Consider the following 25,106-nt stretch of genomic DNA (forward strand, 5'->3'; position numbering starts at 1 on the left):
TGAAATATGTCTGCACACAGCTCATCACCGTCCAAACTACAAAAGCATCAACTGAGAGCTCAGGAACAATATAAAAACTTAATAAATACTTTGGCAGTGAGTCTGGTGAGGATTTATAAAGCCTGAAAAGGTAAAGTGTCTCTTAAGAGATGTTGGTTCACTCGGGCACCATCTCAATTACCCGAGCAGCAGGTTTGTTACTAAAATATGACAATCTCGTTGTATTTTTCAGAGGGAGTTGTCTTAATATAGACTTGTGAAGTACATGTTATGATTTCATTTCATATTTTGGAAAACTGGTGGATTTCTTGAAAATGAGTCACAGCTGAGGCCGGAGGCAGTATGTTTTCGGGTTGTCCATCCGTCCGTCCTGGACCATTCTTGTGAACGCGATATCTCAGGAACGCTTGCAGGGAATTTCTTCAAATTTGGCACAAACATCCTCTCGGACTCAAGGATGAACTGATTAGAATTTGGTGGTCTAAATGCAAGCATTCACCTCAAAGCAGAGGCTCACACGTTAGCATGGCTGTAAGACTCTAAGTCTTGTTATAAACACACTTTGCTACGAAACTGCTGCTGCTGCAACCTGTGCAATCCATCATAAATAACAAGTATGCAAAAGGTTTCTTAATGGCGTTGAATGCCAGCAGGGTTCTACGCCATCTAATCTGTCAATTGTAATATCATTCCTCCCTGTGATTGAGGGCACAATTCATGTCAATTGTGTTTGTGTACAGTCCAAATCTCTATCTCTATGTAATGTAATGTATAATAAATGTCATCAATCGTTAGCAGCGGAGATGCATCGTGGTTCAACATACTCTTCTATAACTATGAGGTCATGTGTTTTCTGGCTGCACACTATAAATCAGCCAGTCAGGTAATTGCCTAAAAAATTAATTTCTTATCCGGTCACAGGTATTGATTCTGTTATATAATATTTAATATATAATATATAATTTATGAGCTTATAATTTGTTTTCTAATGCATGAGAGAGTTTAGCAGATGCGGTCGCACTCTGAGCAAAATTATACACAGAATTAACCCTCTGAGGCCCACAATAGACCTGTTTTTGTCTATTTTAGTGGGGTACAGGAGGTCTTTAGGGGGAGATAGCAGGTCAACAGTATATGCACACATAGAAGAGGTTTACATCATCTGAAAGCTGGGAACCTGAAGATTAATTTGAGAGCGAACTTTACAGCGTCTGAAAGACAGTAAAGTCGGTCGGGTCTCAGGGAGTTAAAGCACAGAGGGTTGAGAGAAACAGTTGTAGTGATAAGCGACCACTATCTCTCCCCATGATGAAGTTGATTAGCAGTCCTAAATAAGACCGGGGTCGATTTTCACTTGATCATGCAGCGGAGAAAAAACACTTCTTTTATGGTTACTCTTATCAATGATTGACTGCTTTTTTCTCCATGTGATGGAAGAGCATTACAGCTTGTAATGTAGTTAAATCAGAACACACTCTCAAGGTATTATCGGTGTCTGTCAGCCTCATTGTGGAGAGTGCCAGTGATGTAGTAAATCTGTCTGGTATCATAACTTCTTGGCTTTGCAGAGACCCTCATAAAGTTTACATATAGACCTTAAAGTTCTGTCAGCTGGGAATCGGCGATGGAATTGAGAAGCTAATTTATTGTTTCTAAGACTGTAATATTACCAAATGGCAGAGGTGCACTTCTTCTCTCTATAGGCCTCAAGTTATAATACCAAGTTCTGCCCTGTGAGGTCAGACACAATTTGTGCCACCATCATGTGCAATCGATTTTTTTATATCGTTGGCATGGCAATCTTTCCTCCCCTTTGTTTTCAGTGAATTTCCTCATCCTGTCGGTATTTTCAGAGCTGAAACTCCCTGCTAGAAAAATGATGTCCTAATGTTGTTTGCAAACACAGACAGAGTGCAGGGATGTGAGAAATCAAGGACATTTTCACTTTGGCATGAATCTAGTTTTTTCAACATTATGGTAAAAGAGCTGGAAAACACACATAGAAAGTTGGAGATGACTCAGTTTTCATCAACCTAAGTTTGGAAGTGTTCAATGACACAGTAATGTATTTGTTTAAAGGTTTTCTATATGATATCCAGAGCACTAATATAGCATCAAACAGCTTTTTGCTATGTAAAGATATAAAGGACTAATGTCTACCTGAGCAGAGAATGAAGTCAGTCTCCCTCTGTCTGTGTTGTAATCTGAGCTTCTCCGTGCTTTGTTGACATAGCCGGGACGTCTGTGCATGTTTTTAGTGCATGTGAGCATGCCCCACTGGCTAGCTCATGGCCGTCCATTGCCACCAACGCCGCCGTTGCAGAAGCATAGCGCCCACCCTCCAGTTCCCCCTAGGTTAACACTCTTAGCTCTCGCAGCAACGTTGCCATGGTTTTCACTGTTAGCGCTGTAAGCACAGTTAGCTGCGAGCCACTGGCTCAGCTGAGGCCATGTTGACAGCCAACACAAGGCATTCATCCAGGTTCGAGGCAGATGGCCACCCACCCAGAACCTGGATCAACGTTTCTACCTGTTAAAGTGGAGTTTTTTCTTGCCACTCTTGCTCTATATGAAAATCGTCTTGAGATAACTTCTGTTATGATTTGACGATATATAAAATTTAATTTAATTGAATTGAAATCCAACACACTGTTCGTGTCCTGTGCGTCACATTACAATCAGCTGTTTGTTCATGTCCCCTGTTCACAACGTTCGGTGTAATTTTCACTGTACAAACGTAGTAATTTTAAGCCCGACCATGTAGTTCTTTCCTAAACCTAACTTTAGTGGTGTTGTTGCCGAAAATAAAGTGACACCAAGGGGTGTGACAAAGCAGCGGTATGTGACGAGTTGGGATGAGAATGTGTTGGACTACCATGTGGGCCTATTCATCCCAGTAGCTCAGCCAGCCATTTGATTTTGTTTTTCAGCAAACATTCATAATTTGAACCATATTTTCAGATAAGGAAGGTGTAGACTACAGGGAAAGGGTGTTGTGCTGTGTCCCTGAAGTTTATGTTGAGATTAATGTAGGTGTGATTCTACAAAACAAAGGGGACCATAGTCTCATATTTATTGGAAAATGCTTTTTTCTTTTCTTTTTTTTTTTACTTTATCTCAACTTCTTTTTCTACTCTTTGTATTGTAAAATGGAAACAAGCCGTAGCAGAGATAAGGCGTGTGACATTTCCAGATCAGGCTTTATCTGATTTGCTCTTTATCAATTGGATGTCAACAATGGTCGTCGTTGTTGTTGGCCACTGAGATAAAAAGGCCAATCGGCTTATCTGGCATTTAAGGAACCCAGCCAGAGAACGACCTCGGAGATGGATCAGGTCCAAGTTCCAAACGAAGAAGCGTCACCGGGTGTACATTTACTGTAAAACGGTGGTCTTACAGTAAAAGTGTCCTCTCCCCGCCCTCGTGCATCGCCTCCTTGAGCAGACCTCATTAACAGGAAACTGCAGGTGTTCCACTCCAGTTGAGTGACGACCGATTCCAAGTGTCGATCTGCCCTCTGATACGACAGCGAGAGACAGACTGACAGCTCGCATGCCTCATGTGGTCCCGTTGGTTCCCTCCACGGCGCCCTTGAGTTAGGCTAAGTAACTGGGACAAGAATGCTTTAGAGACATTTTCGCACCAAGCATTGGGGTGATTACGATTCAGGCAGGGTAGCACCAGAGTTCACCTTGAGCATTAAACAGTTGTTAGCTCTGCTCGGCCCGGGACACTGGGACAACTGCTGCTGATGATACGGACGGACGAGTGCGGGCGAGAGTTGAGGACGAGGTAAAGTCAGAGCGTGAAGGAGGAGGAGGAGGGGAAGCAACGCCGGGCCCGTTTCTTCCCCCTGTTTCCGTCTCGTACGAACGCAGGCAGACACAGAGCCCGAAGCTGTGACTTTGAAGTGGTGTCTTTGATTAAGGAGTTAATTAAAGAAAAGCGGCGTGTTAGCGAGCAGATAACTTAGAAGAGAAAAGGAGAGGAAAAAGGAGCAGATATGGAGCAGAGAAGTGATATTGGCAGCTCATCAGTTTCTCGAGTGCCAGAGTGTCATCCTTCTGATTGGCAGAGAAGCCAGCTGGCACGCCGGGGACCAATATGAAAGCTGCAAACCTGCCGCCCACATGTGCGAACGGCACAGTTTCTGCCCCGCTGCAAGCTGTGGTGTTAGTGCCACAAAGCATTAATGATAATGGATGATGGTGGCACAGAAGGAAGAAGGAAGGATGATAATTTATACATTTGGGACGAAAAAAGACGGATGGTTAGTTCAGTGTATGTGGGTGTAATTAATGTCCTTGTTCTTTTTCTGTCCGCCCTGATCGGTTGCCTGCCTTTGTCTCCTCTCTGACCCGCCTCCTGCTCCTCCGTCACCTCTGGGTCTTTGCGGTTGTCTCCATCTATCTCCCATTTTTCTTCCCCTTTCCATCACTTCTTCTTCCTCCCACTCTTCCTGTTGTCTCCTCCTCCTACATCAACCACCGTCGTCCTTACAGTTTTAGCCATGCTAAACATCTGCCTCCACATCCTCTCCATCAAACTCTTTTCCACCTTCCTCATTTTTGCTTCCTTGTCTGTCCAATCCCACCTTTCCTCACATCTTGGGGGCTGCAGCAAAACTGGTATGAGAAAAGTAAAGTGTTTTTTGAAAATAGGTTGTAGTAGAAACCCAAAATACAAGTATGCACCTGAAAATAAACACGATAGGTCCTCTTTAGTGCTCCAGTTTATGAGAAATTCCTCTTTGATCTTATTTGGTCTTTGTAGTAGTGACAAGGAACATGTTTTTCTGACAGATAAAACCACTTATGAAAGGCACAACAGTGGTGTTGTAGCTTTACAAAGCTTATTATTATATGGGGCCACTTCAAATTAAGAAAGAAATGAGAGAAAAATTATAATGTTTTACCCTCATCTTTCTTACTTGAAACACAAACCATGATCAGGATCGGCTCGACCACTTTCAGCACAAACGAACAAGAATGAGCAAATTAAAACTGCTTCTGTTTATTTGCACTTTGGATATTTTCACACAACCAAATGAAGCCTATACTTGTAGCCACTTATCATGCTGAGGCTACACACCAGTGTCATTACAACACACTTGATGGCGATGTGTTTTTGGAACATTAAAGCATGTTGTAGTAGAAACCCAAAATACAAGTATGCACCTGATAATGAGCATAATAGGTCCTCTTTAAGACAAAATAAAAAATATAAGCAACGTACTGCAAAAGTCAAGAAACATAAATATAGAATAGGAAAATGACAATGAAATTATGAAAAATATATTCAATATAACTGCAAAAATATTGATATAGGGCTGTGCAAAGGTTCACAGTATAGAGAATATATGCAATGTAAAGAGATAATAGTCCAACCTGCTTCAACCTCCTACTCCACTATCCCTCTTCCTCCTCTTCTTCGTGTTGTTCTCCTCATTCTCATTTTTCACTCCTCCTTTCCACCCTCTTACTCTTCTTCTCCATTCCTTCGTCATCCGTCTCTAAACCGTCATCCTCGCCACCTCTCCCTGTCTCTATAAAATCTAACATTACAGGTGCTGACATTCACCTCTTCGATTTCCTTCCGCGATCGTTCTTTTTCTCTCACTCCATCCCCCACGAAAGGAAAAAAAAAAAATCAATTGTTAAAAATACATTTTAAAAACTTAATTTAAAACAATGAAAAAAATGTATAATGTGCTCTCCAACTCTTGTCTTTTTCTTCCCATTTCCTCCATCGACACCAGCCTGGGTTCTACAAAGGCGTGGCGGGCTCACAGGTGACCCTGTCCAGCCTGGTGAACCAGTCGCGGGCCATGCTGGAGGAGCAGGCGCGCCACCTGCTGACGGAGGCCGAGCGGCAGACCATGGGCTACTACGTGGAGGAGTACCGGGACGGACACATCGGTGTGGAGCAGCTGGTCGTGGCGCTGTTCGAACTGCTCAACACGCACGCCAAGGTGAAGGACGAGGAGGCTTGTATGAGAAAGGAAAGATCCAAAGAGAATCAATTTTCTTTATGCAGGACTCCTGTTACAGTCTGTGTGATTGCTGCCAGGTCTGAATTGAAGTTTCCTGAGCCCTTCTGAGATTTATGCCCAGGCTTTTTGCCGATGCTTACAGTACTGTTTTGTTTTTCCTTCATCCCCGGCTCTTAAAAGTCTCTTGATTTTCTCACAGTCTGCAGTAGTTCACCTTGTTCATAAACACAATAAATCAAAGGCGTTTTATTTCAGATTCTATCTCAGTACGCTCACAGTATCATACACCCACGGAAAGCTTCTCCAGCTGCCCTGCACTCTATTTAGTGCTACTCCCTTACTGGATGGCTTATTTTTGGTTTAGTTCTTTTTTATTGTACAAAAATACAACATGAATTAATCTAAAATAAGAGTAAGGTTTGATCTTGGTTTAGATTTAGTGAGAAATTTAAACTTAATCCTACCAGCATCACACAAAACTAAACTAAAAATATATTTTTATAAAGCTATCGCTATATCCTGACAGCAGGTCATGAGACGGATAATCTTTGAAAAAAATCATATTTCTCTGTGTCCTTGATACTGAGCATTAACTGGTTATATATAAACGCGCACATTTCTCTTCCTTGAAAAACACTCTTATGATTGAGCTGTTGCACTGTTTCTGTTTTTCTTTTAGAGGACAAAAATATGATTGTTCAAAATCATCAGAAAACTCAGTAGGGGTATGTTATCACGTATTGTTTTTCAAGGGAATGCTCTCATTTCGCTCCACTCATCTGAAAGATATTCTTGAAGATTAACCATCTCAGCAACTGTCAGTTCAATCTCCATCAGAGCTAGTTTTAATCGAGACCCTGTTCAGTTTAGAATAAGGTTTACAGTTTTGGTATTACAAACCGTGATTCAGTCCTGGTTTAAGGTTAAGTTAAGTTGGTGATTCATCATACCTGCCGTCTTGTTTCTCCCCCTCTGTACCCCCCTACCCTTCAGTTCTCTCTGCTGTCGGAGGTACGAGGCCTGGTTACCCCACAGGACCTGGAGCACTTTGACGGGCTGGTGCTGAGACGTGAAATTCAGGCTCTAAAGGCGCGACAGGGGACAACTGGAGCCACGGCCCACCAACAAGACTCCCTGTCCATGGTGTCGTACCCAGACACTCTGACCTCGTCTTCAGCCAGCTTCATGACCAACACCACCCTCAGCTCTGCACGGGTAGGCTGGCTTTATCAGTTGGATAACAATGTGGCTCTAATTGATTTAATGAGTTTTCCTGGGTTAGTTGAGATGGGCAGTTTTTCTTTTCTTTTTTTCAGGGCTGTCAAAGTTAACGCAAATTAGCTTTAATGTCACTAATTTCTTTAACGCATTAACGCAACTTGCGATTTTTAGGTTGTAGTGGACTCAGTTTTAAAGCTAGAGTGAAGATAATGGTATCATATGAAACTAGTCATAGTCAAGTCAGCATTTGTCATTGTGTTGTTAATTGTTTTCCAAAAATAAATATATTCACACATTTGCATAAAGCAAGCATATGTGCCGACGCCCATGTTGATAAGAGTATCAAATGCTTCACAAATCTCCCTTTAAGGTACATTTTGAACAGATTGCATTAATCGTGATTAACTATGGACAATCATGAGATTAATTGTGATTAAATACAGTACTTTAAGTGATTGATAGTTGTTTTATTTAAGAATTATTGGGTGCGTGGAAACATGAAATGTGTCCAAATGTGGATATTTTGGGGAGAATATGGCAGGTGTCTCTGCTTAGAATTAATATTCTATGTTTGCTGCTGCTTTTCTTATATTTTTTAAAGAACAGCAACAGTTCAGTCTGGTACAAACAATTTTGATGGATGGACCTGAGTGTTGCTGTTTTGTTTTGCCGGTCTGTCTCGCTGTCTGTTTGGATATGTGTGCGTGAGAGAAAGAGACAGAGGCAGAGAGGGTAGCGTGATATATTTCCATGGATTGTAATGGATTCTGCTGTAGAAAAGATCCTGCTCTGGCGTGGACTTTGTCAACGACACGTTTCAATGCCTTCCTGTTAAGATTGGAAAGTCTTTCAGCTGATATTCGATAGGTTGTGTTTTTCTTCCACCTCAATAACCCCCTCACTCCGACCTCTCCTCCTCTGTAGGAACGGCTGCTCTGGCTGATAGATATGATGGAGGTAGGAGTCGCTGCTGAAAGTGATGAATGCTTTCCAGCTTAAACCCACACACACAGTGCAGGATACACACTAAACAAGGAGATGTAGAAATGTACCAGACACACGTATATACACTCCGACTCTCACCTTGGTTTGTGGTTTTGCAGTGAATTTGTTTGCAGTGTTTTTCTCTCCCTTGATTTGGACAATAACTGTGGTGCTTTTAGAGAAAGTGTCTCTCCGCTGCCCTTATGATTATCAGTCCATAGGCTGTGTTGTGACTGTACAGGACATCTCTGGTTGTTTTTGTGTGGATGAGATCCCTGTTACAGAGAGAGAAAAGATCTTATTTGAGGATATTTAGAAGCAGGCAGCCTCTGCCATCAGTGTATGGATGTGTGAATGGGTGAATGCTAACATGTAGTGTAAAGCGCTTTGAGTGGTAGGAAGGTTAGAAAGGCACTATATAAATGCAAGTCCATTTACCATTTACCATGTCGGACTCTGGCGGACCATTTTTGTGTCAAATTATTGATTTCTTAAGTAAGTAGCTGTGTAATAGGCGTAATAATGTACAGCTAGCGGGTCATTGTTGTGAAATAAACCCCGATGCAAGACCCCTGCTGCTGTACATTATCCCTTATATGACATATGCTTTTGTCAGATTTACCCAGGGAGCCTAATATACAGTACTGTAATGACATACTCCAGTCAGTCCTCAGAAGAAACTGTTGTTCCATCTGTGTAATCCAATGCTTCTTCACTACAGCAAAGCACATTAACTTTGCCTTTTAGAGAAATACTCTTTAATTCTCACTTTTTACATTTTTATTTGATCAGGATTTATTTCAAATTGGGAGACAACTGCCCCTCCTCATCTGTTCTCTTTATGTTTCTAATCACATCAGTAGTTTACTGAACAGCTTTTTTTGTGCTAACAATTCAAAACCAGATGTGTTAGTACAGTAAATGCGTCGGCATCCGTGTGTTTGGTTGTGGACGAAGACGGTGATTGCACAGATGAACACACACATATACACACAGCGTCTAAGCTGACAGCAGAGATAAGCTGGTGACTGTTTGCAGATTTTTTTCACCAACCGGTCCGTCTCTTTCACACGCATCAGATGGGTTTTCTTTGCCTTCCCCTCCGAGAAGCGACATTTACATGTGTGAGAGTGTGTATCCGTGTGTGTCTATATGGGCCCATGGGTGACTGTTACCACTGCTGTGTGAAGCAGATTAGAGAGCTGGATGGGTTTGGGAGGATAACAACACAGGATTTCTGAACCACACTCTGCAAGCCAGGTATACAATTAACTGCATACCGATGCATGTGCACACACACAAACACACACACATTGTGGAGATAGACTCACAATTACAGTTGCAGCATGCTGGACAAGCACAGTGTTGCTGTTGGATGGTTCTGCAAAACCTCAGATTACACTCAGGACAATGTTTTTGTCTGGACCTCAGAGGGCCTGCCCTACAAACGCAAAAGTCTGTCACTGAGTGACGAAGTTACACGATTGGTCGGTCGAGTGTTGGAGTTTCTTCATTAGCCGTTGCTCTTTCAAAATGTAAAGGCGGGAACAGTCCTTTCTTTTACGTTTTCAGATTGGCGTGTCAGCGGTTCCACTCAACGTTATGAGTGCTCCTCTATCGGCGCATTTCCACTAGATCCGGTGACAGAGGGCGTCTTAACGCTTTTCATTCATTTCCTATGGAAAGCAGGAGAAGCAGTCGCCCAGTGCATGGTGGGAGTGTTGCGGCGAGTTGGAGCCCATCCAGCGTGACGCGTCCGGCTCACGAAACTTGGACCAAGCTGTGAAACTAGGCGATTTAGTTCTAAAATTAATAGAGATTCAGCAATGACATAGCCTATTTCTCACTTAAAATGTTTTCAGAAGTAGATTTTGGGGGATTGTTTAGACGGAATAACAAAAAGTTTATGAACAGGTGCAGTCTTTTGGCACCTGGTAAGCCTTTAAACTCCTAAATCTAAAGTATTGCTCAAACTGTACCTCCTGGATCATATTTCAACTTCTCACCGACACCTCCCACAACCAGGCACCGGGCAGATCAGTAGTGTTTGTAATCACAATTACTTCCATTGTTGTTGCATTTGTCATCCTGTCAGGCTCCTCTTGAGTCATTTGCTGCTTCTCATGTAAAATAAATCAGAGCTGCAAGTTCAGCTTAGCTGTTCAGTCTAGATGACACATCATTTGTCTTTAAAGATGGTCGTCAGTTTAGTGATCATGGTGCTTTAACTTCCTGCTGAGAGGCGTCAACCTCCGGGTCTGACAAGTGAAGCCAATGCGAAGTGCCTTAAACTTGCATTCTTGCTAACAGCCAGCAGGGGGCAACTCCTCTTGTTGCAAAAAGAAGTCTGATTGTATAGAAGTCTATGAGAAAGTGACCCTACTTCTCACTTGATTTATTACCTCAGTAAACATTGTAAACATGAGTTTATGGTCTCAATCGCTAGTTTCAAGTCTCCTTCAATACAGCATGATGTTCATTTAGTAAATTATGGTCCCATTTAGAGTCAAATAGATCATAAAGCAGGGGATGCTTTAGGGCGTGGCTACCTTGTGATTGACAGGTCGCTACCACAGCGCTTTCCGGTCTGGGAGTTGTCCGTGTTTTGTCTTTAATTGTAACATTTTCGTTGCCTCAAAATGTCTTGTTCAGCGTTTGGTTGTACTCAGTGTGTAGAGCGAGTCCTTTAACCACAAGGTTGCCGGTTCGATCCCCAGCTCCTACTGTCCACATGTCCAAGTGTCCTTTGAGTGAGACACTGAAGTTGCTCCCTATGGAGGAAGAAACCTGCCAAAATGAAAAATAAATAAATAGATTACTTGATAAATAAATAAATAAATATACCATTAAATGTACCAAAAACAATATTAGTGAAAGTAGTACATAAAACAAGTAACCTGAAAACCCCCTCATCCCCATTTATTTCCCCAAACTTATTTATTTCTGTATTCTTTTCTATATAAATTTCTTTATCACTTCTTTATGCATTTTGGCATTGATTAAGCAAATGAGGGGGCTGTCATTCAACGTGTGTCAGCTAACGCTGTCTGCTTATCAACTTATCAACTTATTTTTGTCTTGTCTTTGTCATCGTGGGTTGACGCAGAATCGTTTTTTTCTACTGTAACAAAAAATGCAGGGCAGATTTTAACATCCCACTACTTCCTGCATTTGCACTGAACGTTGGCATCGGATGTAAATCATGTCCTGCAGAAGTGCCTAATATGATTTCTGGGTAGACTGAAACACACACACTCTGTGGATGCTAACTATGGATGAACACAGTCGTACAACACAGCATGCTCCGACTGCTTACAGTGCAGAGCAGCGTCTCCGCATGTAGAGAGCCGATTGACTCTTGTAATAAATAAATTGTCTGTAAGTGCTCCCCGTGCAACACCGAGGAGTAATTAAGCTGAATTGATGGGGCTTTTGTTTTGGTTTAGTGGCAGAGTTAAATGAAGGGCAGCGGTTTCTCTGAACTCAGCTTCTCCGCTCTGAAATCGCTCACAGATCTACTGCAAATTACCTTCTCTCCTCCACCACGTCGGTGAGATTGAGCTGCAAAATCCAGCTTTGAACTCAGCTGATGGTTCTCTATCGATTTCCCGGCATGTGTGTGTTGCTCGTGGAGCAAGACATGATAGCTGTGTTTGTGTGTGGCTGTGTGTCTTATTTGCTTGCCTTCCTTATAAACTTTAAGACTGACAAGCACACGCAAACAGATATTGACGTCTGTTTTGCGTTTTCCTTTTTTTCTAGGAGACGTGGAACATCCACCAAATCTAATTTGGCATTTGGGTAACACTTTATAACAACCATCATTTGTAAATGGTGAAATGATATTTATTTAAACTTATTTAATAGTTATTTTACTGTTAACAAACAATGAAATGATAATTAAAATTGTTTACTAATTATTAGTGATGCTAATTATTTATTAGTTATTTTATCATTAGTTTGTGGAATATGAAATAATTAGGTTTGTCAATAGATTAAAATATGAATTGTGATTAATCGCATGATTGTCCATAGATAATTGTGATTAATTGCAAATTAATCACACATTTTTTATCTGCTCAAGATGTACCGTGATGATGGTTATCATAAAGTGTTATCGACATTTGCGATTTTGGAACAAAAGCACATCTGTGTTCAACATCTGCTCACAAGCTTTCGCTCTCATTCTAATCACTCTCTTCTCCCCCCCCCTTCCCTCTCTGTTTTCTTCCTGTCTTTGCTCTCTTTCGTAACCCTCCCCTCTTTCTTTTTTCACCTCTGCACCTTTCTTCATCCCTCTTCCTCCATATCCCTCCTGTGTTTCTCAGAACGACAGCGTGGTGGAGAATAATGAGGCGGGTCCTCCGGAGAGTCTGAACACGCTGCTGACCGACATCTCTCTGGTGAGCCCGGCAGACAGGCAGGCAGGCAGGCAGGCACAGCCCCTGCTTTGGCCTGATAAAGATGGATGCGACACAGGGGAGAAGTGAGGAGGGGTGGGAAGAAAATGGTATTAAAAAAAAAGGGAGAGAAGAGATAGGAGGTACTCGAGACGTCACGTTGGTGACATGCAGGCTTTGTATTGTAGACTGAGGTGAGGTGGAACAAGTGTTTGCACCAAATGAGATCAAGAGAAAGAAAAGACAAGTAGAGCTTTATGGGAGTAAGAGTTTGTGCAGCCTTTCTTTATTCTTTTCTTGCTGTGTGGACCGAGGACAAACTGATCACTATAGGCAATCTGGCATGTCCAGCTCTCTTCCTACCTCTCCTTAGTTTAAAAAAACGTTTGCAGTTTCCAAAGCAACAGGAGATATCGAGAGTTCTCATCAGTTTATTCCTGAACAGCAGGAGACAAGAGAGAGGTCGAGGAGGAAGCTTTTAGTCTGCAGCCATGCAAGGCTACCTGCCACTCAAATCATACCTTACTTTTCTTTTGAAAACTTTCTTTCTCACTTTGCTCATTTGATGTCTTTTTTGGTGAGCCATTCATGTCTCAGTCTTCATCCCACCATTCAGTTTGTGTTAGAGCACCTTTACGTTGAAACACAGGATCCTGGCGGAATCGCACAACAAGCAACGACGGGTTCGACCTGGTTAACATCTTCAAGACGGCTGTTATTGTCGCTAAAACTGGTGGAGGGGTTAAACGGGTGTCTAATACGGTCGTGTGAGTGGAAAGTGGTTAGATTGATAAAGAAAGAATATGATCACTGGGCTTAAAGTTTGCTTTAATGTACTTCCTCTGCATGTTACAAATTAGGCGTGTAACTAAAAAGCCAAGACACACTTCTATTGGCATTTTGTTTGTGGTGCTCACAGCATTGGAAAATCCAACATCAACACGTATTTATATAGCTTATTATAAAAAATATATATAGTACATATAAATAAGTTGTCCTGTTGTTCTGGAAAATCTAGTTTCTGAATTTTTAAAAGGTCATTTTTCAATGCTGTGACTACCGCAAATTCAACTCTATTCACCTCCATTGTAATGGGGAGGCAGCAGAAGTCAGATAGAAGACAGATATATCAAGACCTGGACAAATAAAACCAAAACTACTGTAGATACTAGAGGTAAGTGAGAAAAGGTGTGAGGTGACCCAGCAGATCTTTATCTACATACAACTAAAACAAAGACTAACTAATATCTTGTATGTCCTTATACAGAGTAAATGTCTTCTTTCAGACTTTAAGCTTGTGAATACTTTTTCTTTGACAGTGTTAATGGATGGAATAATATTGCGCCATCTGGCATTTAATTTATGCAGTGTAGCAACTCATAATGCTAGCTCCATAATGCATACAGTATGGTCACACTTTGTGTTGCGGTCAATGTAACACCCCTAATCAATGATGAATATATCCTCTCACTTCAGGACGACGTACAGTCCACCACAGCTGAATCTCCCCCCTCCTTCAAGCCTCCGCCCCCACCAGGGGTGCAGAGGCGCCCAACTAGACGAGATCAGCTCAACAAATGCCCCTCGTCCGAATCCTCCCACTCGGGCTTGTACTTCACAGCCCCGGCCTCTCACAACCACAGCAAAGAGCCAAGACACGCCCCCGCCTCGCATCAACACCCCAGGGACCCGTCTCGGGACTACGCGGTCGTCAGAAAGAGAGATCCCTCGGTACCTTCCAAGAAAGAGCAAATAACATCCGCTCAGTTGTCCATGGTCTCACAGCACAACATCGGCCCTTTCCCCAGGGTCCAGTCCCCCGGCAGGGTCGCCACACCTGCTGCTCCATCCCCTTCACCTCCACCTCCACCTCCACTCCCTGCTCCTCCTCCGCCCCCTTCTCTTCCCTTTAAGCCAGTGTCCATGTCCAAAGCCACCCAATCCTCTCCCGGCTCTAAACAGCAGTTTGTTACAGTGGAGGTTCACAGGCCCAACGCAGAGCCCGACGTCAACGAGGTGCGCCCGCTGCCCCAAGCTCGAGGTGAGAGAGCCCCGGAAGTAAAATACAGTACATGTAAGGGTCAAAAGTCATTTGTGTCGTCAAATTAATAACATGCACATGTATGGCTGCAACTAATAATTATTTTAAGTTATTGATTTTTTATTTGATATATTTATTGATTTTATACATTTAACACATTTATACATACAACACAGAACCTTCCCCCAAATTGAACATATGGCAGTGTATAATAATATTAATAATAATAATAAAAATCACTTGAAAATAAATAGCTACAAATAAAGTTAAAAAGAATATAGATTTACAATGAAAAAATAATAAAGAAAAAAAAATAAAGAAAATTTAGATTGCTGTCACAAACATATTTAAGGTATTGATTAATCTGTAAAATATTTTTTAAATTAAATGATTAGTCATTTAATACATAATGTCAGAAAATGATCCCTTGAATTAGGCATCAGTGCATGTGAATTAGAATGTAAAAGATGTCAAAACATTATATTTAACAGCCATAAACTGAACTCTTTTTTTGTGCACACAAATTTCACAAGAATAGTTTTTTTTAAAGGTTGTTTATATGATATTCAGAGCATTAATAAAGCAGCAAACAACTACTTGCTATGTAAAGATATAGAGGAGTAATGTCTACCTGAGCAGAGAATGAAGTCGCTCTCCTTCTGCGTGTGTTGTAATCCGAGCGAGCCTTCCGCAAGTGCCTTTTAATGCATTTGAGCGTGCCCCACTGGTTAGCTCACGGCCGCCGCTCTGCGCTGCGCTAATATGGTGGTTACAGCAGATAACGCTATCTCAACTTATGGCTTTGTCGCGGAAGCGTAGCGCCTACACTCAAATTCTCTGAATTTAGAATTAACAGTAACACTGATAGCCAAACAACTCTAATGGAAGAGGCATATTTAGTTATTGCCACTGTCCTGGAGCTGCCTATTTTGTAAAAATGTTCATTGATTGTAGCTGTATATGTACGGTATATATAGAAGCTTTGAGGAACAAAATGTAGTATTTCCCACCTATTTATAGTGATTATGAAACATTGAGTGACACTGGGCAGATTTTGAGGCTTGTTAATTGTCATTGTCTGCAATAACATGAGGAAAAAAGGCAGTATGACGTATTATGTGTATAAATATATGTATAATCTCTCCAAATATGTATTTACTTGGACTAAATGTGCTGAAATGAGCAATTACCCAGAACACAGTGTACGATTACCACTGCATACAAAACATCAATAATCTTAATAAGCTTTTAATCTTGTATTCAATCTGATTTTTTCAGGACGAATCTAAAATCTGGGTTATTTTTTCTCTTAAAGTTGAAGTAGAAGTTGAGTACAGCCAATAAAATAAAAAATGAAAGTGTTGGATTGCTTTCATACAATAACATTTGAAGGCCAAACATCATCATGTCGTGTTTACCCCCAGGTGGCGCCCTGTCTCAGCTGTCAGACAGCGGCCAGACCCTCAGTGAGGACAGCGGAGTGGACATAGCTGAGTCAGGACACATCAGCAAAGACAGCAGCCCGCATTTCTCACGCACACGCCACCCCCGAGACACCCAGGGGGGAGGGGGGGACAACCCCTCCAAACCGGTGAGGGGGTGATTCAGAACAGCTGTGAGCCAAACATGGATGGATGAGTGGATTCATTGATAAACTCTGACGAATGACTAATGTATTCAATTAATTTAGTTCTGTGTGTGTGTGTGTGTGTGCGTTGTATTTCTGTCTTTGTGAGGACCAATTTGAGTGAGATCGAAAGAAAATCAAAGACCTTTTTGGAAGTTGAATACATTTTTGGAAAGTAATGTTTCAAGAAAGAGAAAGTTTAAAATGTGTTTATTGGTTTTTAGTTTTACAGATAAGTATCAATGCATACTCAATATTATTTAATATATTCAATGCAAACAATATTGTGTTTTACAAACAAAAGAGCACAAAAGGACAAAAAAAAATGTAATATTTGGCAAAGGATTAAAAACAAAAACACACAATGAGAAATAAATAACTAGAATAAAATAATAAAATAAAATTTAAAAATAGGGGGGGCTTCAAGATGATTACAAATTCAACATAAAAATTTCATTGATGCGGTGTATCAAAACAATAATGACAATGACTATAGGTCCACAAATTACATATGGGGAGATTTAAAGCTTGGATTCAGCGTAGTCCAGGAAAGGACTTCACATTTCCTCTAATTTGTTGGCAGAGCCACGAAGCATTAACCTGAGTCTCTCTAGTTTTAAGTGCTGTATGACATCTCTCAACCATAAAATGCAACTAGGAGGTTGTGGGCTTTTCCTGTTTACGAGAACCAACCTGCACGCTAACAATACAAAGGTCACGATCTTATAATTAGCTCCTCTAAGAGAAATAGATTTCCAAAAGTTGGGTAATTTAGGACAGAGCCGGAACATGTGTGCCAGAGTATCCGGGAGCTGCCTACACCGGTTCTTCACTTTTTTGAAGGGTCATGATTAGATATTTTTTTAAGGATACAGTTATGGTGTAGAGAATCTATTATTATCTCACTTTGGGTCCTCACAAGTACAGAAGTACAAACGTGTGTGTGCGTCAGCTGAATAACAAAGCCAGAGTTCCAGGTTGATAAATGGTTGTGCTTTTTGCTAACCCTTCTCCAAAATCTGCTCTCCAACCTAACCGTGATCTCTTCTCTCCTCCCTCTGTTTGCTCACACAGACTGTTTCCTTTGCTTTACTCATTTGTTTATTTCCCATTTGTGTCATTCATTCAGTCACATGTTCCATCATTTATTTCATCGCCCGCTGCAGTGTAGCGTTATCAAACTCTCAGAGCGCTCTCTCTGGTTCTTATTGATTGATGGAAGAAATAACAAGTAAGGATGGGAGTAGCCTAATTGTTTTGTAGTGAGAGGGCTGTTCGATTAAAAGTCTGTTTTAGAATTATTAGGCAGAAAATGAGAAGGCTGAATCGACTTTGTATCATAAAAAGGTGCATTTCATTGCTGAGGAGCAAAGCATTTAAGAGAAAAATTATATGCTCATAAAAACCTCCATAAATTAACTTGAAGAAGACATTTGTTTAAGCCTTGTTATAGTCTACTTATCCGTATGGCAGTCAAAACACACAACAGGTTAACTGGTGCAGAATCATGGGGTTGAGTCACTGAAGAAAATATTGCAAGCCACATATTATGTTTTGGAGAAGGCTGAAGTGAAGGTTAGCTGTGTTTTCTCATAAAGGGCTTTCATTTATTGGCCTTTTCTGAAAAGCTAAAAAAAATTGTTTATAGATTTTCTGTCCACATTCTAATATTAATGGGCGTCTACTATTGCACTGGATAGTGAAATTGGAAGAACTTATTTTAACAAAGGACATTTTGTTAACATTCAACGGTTCACATGAGGCTTTAGCAGTACGCCAGCGGTTTAGGGATGTGTTGTTAAAATAATAATCTGCAATCCATCTCCAAAAGAAGGCTTTTCTGTGCTAGATGTGTAAATCTTAGGGCTGTCAATCGATTAAAATAGTTAATCGCGGATAATCACAAATTAATCACACTTTTTTTTTTTTAAATCTGTACAAAATGTACCTTAAAGGGAGATTTGAAAAATATTAAATACTCTTATCAACATGTGAGTGGGAAAATATGCTTGCTTTATGCAAATTTATGTGTATATTTATAATTGTAAATCAATTAGCAAAACACAAAACAATGACAAATATTGTCCAGAAACCCTCACAGGTACTGCATTTAGCATAAAACAATATGCTCAAATCATAACATGGCAAACTGCAGCCCAACAGGCAACAACAGCTGTCAGTGTGTCAGTGTGCTGACTTGACTATGACTTGCCCCAAACTGCATGTGATTATCATAAAGTGGGCATGTCTGTAAAGGGGAGACTTGTTGGTACCCATAGAACCCATTTTCATTCACATATCTTGAGGTCAGAGGTCAAGGGACCCCTTTGAAAATGGCCATGCCAGTTTTTCCTTGCCAAAATTTAGCGTAAGTTTGTAGTGTTTTTTAGACTCCTTCGCGACAAGATAGTATGACATGGTTGGTACCAATGGCTTTCTCAGGTTTTCTAGTTTCATATGATGCCAGTATCTTCACTCTAACTTTAACACTGAGTTCACTACAACCTCTGATCGCAAATTGCGTTAAAGAAATGAGTGGCTTTAAAATGATTTTGCGTTAACGCGTTATTATCGCGTTAACTTTGACAGCCCTAGTAAATTAGTTTTTGGTTATAGCAACTCTATAGGATGTTAATCAGCCCGGTTGCATGAAAAGGCCTATGAATGACACGATAATGCGCAAAGTATTTAGCGTGCAATAAGAACGCCATGTAGTCTGTACTGACTACAATGTAAACACATCTGCATAGTTATGCTACGTCCAGAGTTAGTGATGTAGAATAAAAAATCAGGACAGGTGGCGGGTGGACTTTCAACCAGGAGGCCGTGGTGTTCCAGACGTGTTTTTTAATGAAGTTTGTTTCCGTACTTATGTTCCAATGTTTCCGTACGTATTTTACTTAGTTTACATACTTATTTTAAACCCAACCATGATATGTTTCCTAAACCTAACTAAGTGTTTTTTTTGCCTAACTGCGGACATTACCATAGTTTTGTTGCATGGTGTACAATTGATGTGCGAAAAGCCTAAAATGCGTCCTCATGACAAGCGGAATATCCTTGTAATGTTGTGCTATTTATATGTGCTTTCAATTTTTACTATCCAGTGCAGCAGTAAATAATCTTTAAAAAGTATTTTTAGGGGCCATTTTGCCTTTATTTATTGACAGAAAACATAGGGCACAGAGAGAGGGAGGTGTGACATGCAACAATGAATGTCCCCAGCTGGAATTGAACTTGGTATATATGGTATGCCTCTATGACACTTGGCCACCATTGATATTTGTCTTAGAATATGGACATACAATCCCAGGAGCATGTTTCAGATTAACATACAAATGAAAGAATCCACTCAAGGAAAGAGATCCCACGTCGGGTTACAGGAGCCAGTGAAAGAGAAGCTTTATGAGAGGTGACTAAATAATAGAAAAACAATGACATGAGAGAAACATGTGAAATAGTTTTAAAAAATGGTTATTTCTTTTGTCCTCTGACTTGTGAAGCTGTTAAACAAGATTGCTCATTCATGAATATGTCACCAGAATTGAATATGTACATATTAATAGAGTCATGGCCTTTATGAATGTGTAAATCCAGTGAGAAGACTGTTAAGCGTGTGTGAAAACAAAACTCTTCCGTGGCAGGAAAATATATGTATGCATAGTGGCACAAAGGGGAAGCAGACATAGGGATGTTGTGTATTGTTATGGATATATTCAGGTTTATAAATATGCATAACTAACGTTCTTCTGATTTGATAACCTGCGCTCCTTTCTCTCCCTTACTTTAGCCGGGGCTGTTGGAGCCCACCTCAGCAGTAGTGCGGGTGGCAAAGAGTGCCACCACTCTGGGTATAGCCATTGAAGGTGGAGCCAACACTCGACAACCGCTGCCACGAATTGTCACAATACAGGTAGGTCAGGACGAAAACGGAAATAATGTTTAAAATAATACCAATGCTAGGCTCACCTCTTCTTAAAGGTGCAATGTGGAAGATCTAGCCACATGCTCTAAACTGCTAACTAAAGGTCCGTCTCCTGGACACTACAGTGACTCACTATCGCCTCTCATGGTACAAGTGGTATTACAAGACAGGATGGGCCGTGGCTAGCTGGTTAGCATGCTCATTTCAGCAGATATCTCTGCAATACAATGCATTTGAAATAACGTCAACACTGTAACCTCTTCATATTCCGTTTTATAATATTAGTTCATTTTTTCAATGTCTTAAACTACACATTGCACCTTTAACCCCAGTATCCTTATTACGATGCAGTCGGCTCCATTTTAATGAATATTCTCCTTGTATTGTTGGCTATGTTTATTATATCCTGGGTGCCTTTGATTCTCTGCGATGGCACCGCGCGCCCGCCTTCCAGGTGGGATTTGATGTCCTTTAAGGCTTTATACTGATTCACACTGCAGCTGAACTCACACTGACATTCCTGCTAATTTTGTCCTCGTCGGGGCTCACACAAAGACGATTATAACAGTAATGGCCTTCATGAAAAGGCGTGACTGCCGGGAGACTCTGGCAATTCACTGCAATTAGGTTTTCATGAGGCAGTTGGTGTAATGTTGATGTTTAGGAATAAAGGCAGATCGGCAGCACCTCTGGGAGATTACAATGTACAGCATACTTTTTATGTAAATGATAATGATAAGGCTCAGTTCAGACATGTTAATATGTTTCGTTAATGACGTAGTTGAATACAGTTGCATATCTGTATTGAAACATACTGGAAATTCAGATCCTGGCTATGCAGAGTAAAATCCAAATATTGACAGGTTAGTCACCTCTGAGCTATTACTGTGAAGGGATGTGCATGTATCTGTCTGCCAATTTGTCAACAAAGCCTTGCTTAGATCAGGACTATCTTATCATGTTCTAACCACAGAGGAAACACGGCGTTACAAATTTAAAGATCAGAGCAGCGAGCAGCTACATACTACAGTCCGCCATCCCCCGTTCAAAGCTGTCTCCGAGCCTCCCACTCAGAGGCAGTGATTGAAATAAAAAAAGAGTTGCTGATTGCGAAGGGAGGGATAAAAGGATTGGAAATCAGCACATTCAAAATCAAAGAGTGACTGGAAGAAAGGGCGGCAAGTATGAGTGAAGGATGCAAAAAAGAGAGTGGGAGTGGTGTTAATAAGGAGAGGGGGAACCAGGAGGATTTGTGCAGGGAGGTGGAGGTCCGGTGTTGTTGGTGGATGCAGTATTTGGGTGTGTAGGTGGTGGGAAGGTCATTGTGGGAAGAGTTGCACTGGGACTAAGTAAACAGATTTTCATTCCCAAACGGCAGTGGTTCCCATCAGTTCTCCAGATCCAACTCCCCAAGCTAATGCAGGAAGATTTTGTTTTCTCTCTCTGATGTATGTGTTTTTCCGTTTTTGTCTCCTGAAGCGAGAAACACAGCTCTTATATCACAGCTGCTTCTTTGCTACAATATTGTATGTTCCTTAGCTCCATTTATTATCGCAAACTTATAGATAAGATTTGATGAAAGCGTCTGTGGTATTATTGTGGCTGTTTTTGTTTTGGTGGATTTTTTTCCACCATGTGGCATAGGCAAAGACATAATAGTGTTAAGGCCCAGACACACCAGGCCGGCATCAAAGAAGTAGTGGTGATGAAGGCCGACTGTTGGGTCGCCTCATGTTGCATTTGTCTTGGCAGACAAGTTGTATTTGAACACACCGCAAAGACTACAGCCGACGGACAGTTAGCACGTACGTTCTGCGCCTGCTTGAGAGGAAATAACTCTCCACACCAGCAGGCTGTGGTAGTGTGTATTTGTCATTCAAAAAGGGAAACTGGAAGACCGAGGACTGTGGATATACAAGCTGTTGTTATGATACATACATGAAACAAAGCGGCGTCTGCCAACCATTTCCACACCGCTCTCACTCACCACTTAGCTTCATTCCAGATGGCCATGTCGTTGCGAAAATATCTGTGTATTGGAATGATCAGATGAGATGAAGATGAGAAATGAGAAGAGCCTCCTGTGTTTTTCCTCTTGACTTTACTCGTTGCTTTCCTCACTTCCGTTTCTCTACTCATGCACTGAGTCGTTCAAGCCGAACAGCCAATGAGGGTGATTTCTTTCACCTACGAGCTCTGCCGGCAATTCAAAATGCTGAATCGGCCGAAAAACCTCTGAAACGGGCAGACTACAGCCAACGGTGCGGGACACACCGCAAAAACTGGGCCGACAGATGGTCACCAACGAGCCCAAACTGTCCGACAGCCGACTGTCAGCTTGGTGTGTCAGGGGCTTAAGTCAGTAGCAGTGGTCTGTAGCTTCTTGAAGCTCATTCTCAGGAGAGTACATCATTAAAGAGATAACCATCTCAAAATTCTTGCACATTTTTGAATAAACACATCCTTTTTTAGCACAAAAACATTTCCACACACTGTTATGAAAGTCAGGGAAACCTCCCCTCTGCCAAGGATTGTCTGTGACATACAGTAAGCACACAGAGCTAGACATTTACGCATAAGAGATGAAGCCACTGAAATGGTTCAACCCATAATAACACTTCAGAGTGAGGATAATGAAAATAAAAAATGCAGCTGATTGCACTGGATAATAGCAGAGGAAATTGGCGCCTTCTCACTGTGGCGTGAGGAGGTCCAGTAAAGCTGCCTGAAACAAGGAAAAGATTAATTTAATGAGCTCATTTTATCAGAGTTAAAGTTCACTTAAACCCCTCAGGCAAGCAGATTGAAATTTTAATCAGGTTTAAATTATTGCTGGGTCTTTGATTACAGCTCCATATTTTTTTGAATTTCATCCAAACTTTGGTTTGCTGAGGTGCAAACACTATCGATCACAAGCGAGGCAAAGCCACAAGCTACATGACACCGCTGCTACTTCCCTGAACAATAACAGCGTATACCTTCACAGTTATTTAGAGGCATTAATAACATGGTGGCCTCAAGGTCACTTGTTGCAGAAATGGAGGGAGACTTTCTGCGCGTTCGGTTTTCGAGGTGGATAAGTGAGCTGTGAAAACTTTGCTCTATCACCTGGGGAAAGCTAACTCAATGTTATTAGACCCTTGAGCAAGGCTCACTACCTCAGTACTTTCCCCAGTCAGGACCAAGCATCAGAAAGATAAATTTGCTTTGAAAAGAAAACATTAATTTTGTATCTGGCTTTCCAATGGGCATCGGTTCTATCCGGGGGACAGATCACATCAAAGCTAGTGCCCAGTGCAATATCTTTCCTCTACAGTATTGGAAGTAAGCGCAGTGGAGTACTGATACAGCAAACCTCTGGCTTCTGTATTTCCTATCTCTCTGGGCGCAAGGGCTCTCGCCTCAAGTCACCTCAATCACGGCTGCTGAGGATGAGGTGCAGATGAGTAAGCTGCTGCCGGCCGCGTGGTCGGTCCTTATCAGCCCCCGTCGCCCCTCCTGAAGCAACAGCTTGTTATCACTGCCATCTTCCGATCGCGACGACCGACCGCTCCGCCAGCTCAGGGTAATTGTTGCAGGCTCAGTAAATAAGAGAGGTGATGATGCAGTCCTGATGTGGGAGCGATGCTGATGTTTTCAGCGATCGGACTTACATGTAATGGGGTCAGCTGTCAGAGTCAGGAGGAGGAGAACATGGAACTGACAGGAGTGACTGTGCCATACTTGGTGTGCTTTTAAGACCACAACAAAGTTGGACTTGTGTTTTTCTTTTCCTTTTCATTTTTAAATTACGTTTAAAGGTTCTCTATACGATATCCAGAGCATTAATATAGAAGCAAACAACTCTTAGCTATGTAAAGATATAGAGGAGTAATGTCTACCTGATCAGAGAATGAAGTCACTCTCTCTCTGTGAGTGTCCTCCCTGCTTTGTTTACTTAGCCGGCCAGCCACACGTGCCTTTTAGTGCATGTTAGTGCATGTGAGCTTGCCCCACTGGCTAGTACACGGCCGCTGCTCTCCACTGGTCTCATATGGTGGTTACAGCTGATAACGCCGTCCTGACCGACAGCCTCACTGCGAAAGCGTAGTGCCCACTCGGTCCTCTCTCAGGGTTATCAGCTGCAGCATGGTTTAGGTTAGGTTGAGGAGAAAGTTGACTGGGAAATAGCTGAAACCGCCCACATTCTTTTTATCTTGAAAATATAGTGCTAGCACAGCCAATCAGTCATCAACAAGAAGCCACACTCAGTCAGCTCATCAAGTTCCTTGCCCAAGCTGCAATGACACGGTCACAAAAGGCATGCAGAGGCCATTACGTTTTGCCTCTTAACATAAAGAACACACTACTTCTGGCATTGGCACTTATTGCTGGTAATGGTCGTGAATCATCCACAGCAAGGACGTCCAAATTGAATGTATAATGAAAGTAATTTAGACGGGTCTGAGCAGTCTTGATTATAAATGTGGAGGCGGCTGGTGGTTTCCACTTCAGACCGAAGAGAGGGAAAGAACTGCAGCCACGACTTCATCACATATATCTTTCCTCCGGGCTTGTGACCGCAGAGGAGAAGCACATAAGGTGAACAAATATGATTCTTTATTCAGGATTGCTTCAACAAGACCAAAGTGGCATCAAGTATGCTGAGATGTACTCTGTGGAGTTTGTTCTGCAGAGCACAGAGAGGCCTTAGATGCTTACTTCACACAGTAGCTAACAACCTCTGTTCAGCAATTCAGACTGTGGGCGAGGATACTGAAATTGATGCCGTTCCAAAGTTTTACTGATGCTCGTCGGACTTGTTGGGCAGAGATCTGCTGGTTCTTTTGGGAGTCTTCTGGTTTCACTGCCAAGGAGCTGGGAAATGAGACCTGAGTCCTTGTATATTTTGTGAATATCATGTGTCCTGTGCATGT

General features: G+C 41.7%; 1 protein-coding gene across 5 annotated transcripts in view; it reads left to right on the forward strand.

The window, feature by feature from the left end:
* The window catches only part of whrna (whirlin a), a 150,884-nt gene that overhangs the window by 117,656 nt on the left and 8,122 nt on the right, over window positions 1-25,106 (forward strand). For 3 of the 5 annotated variants that reach the window (XM_037752962.1, XM_037752960.1, XM_037752961.1), the window contains exons 8-14: window positions 5,759-5,971; window positions 6,986-7,207; window positions 8,138-8,170; window positions 12,526-12,600; window positions 14,074-14,638; window positions 16,063-16,229; window positions 20,056-20,178. In XM_037752962.1, coding sequence (XP_037608890.1) covers window positions 5,759-5,971; window positions 6,986-7,207; window positions 8,138-8,170; window positions 12,526-12,600; window positions 14,074-14,638; window positions 16,063-16,229; window positions 20,056-20,178 — 1,398 coding nt within the window. The remainder of the gene's footprint in view (window positions 1-5,758; window positions 5,972-6,985; window positions 7,208-8,137; window positions 8,171-12,525; window positions 12,601-14,073; window positions 14,639-16,062; window positions 16,230-20,055; window positions 20,179-25,106) is intronic. The other 2 variants (XM_037752963.1, XM_037752964.1) reach the window with 2 other exon arrangements.

This window comes from Sebastes umbrosus, chromosome 19 (assembly GCF_015220745.1).
Source record: "Sebastes umbrosus isolate fSebUmb1 chromosome 19, fSebUmb1.pri, whole genome shotgun sequence".
In the NCBI taxonomy this organism is placed as follows: domain Eukaryota; kingdom Metazoa; phylum Chordata; class Actinopteri; order Perciformes; family Sebastidae; genus Sebastes; species Sebastes umbrosus.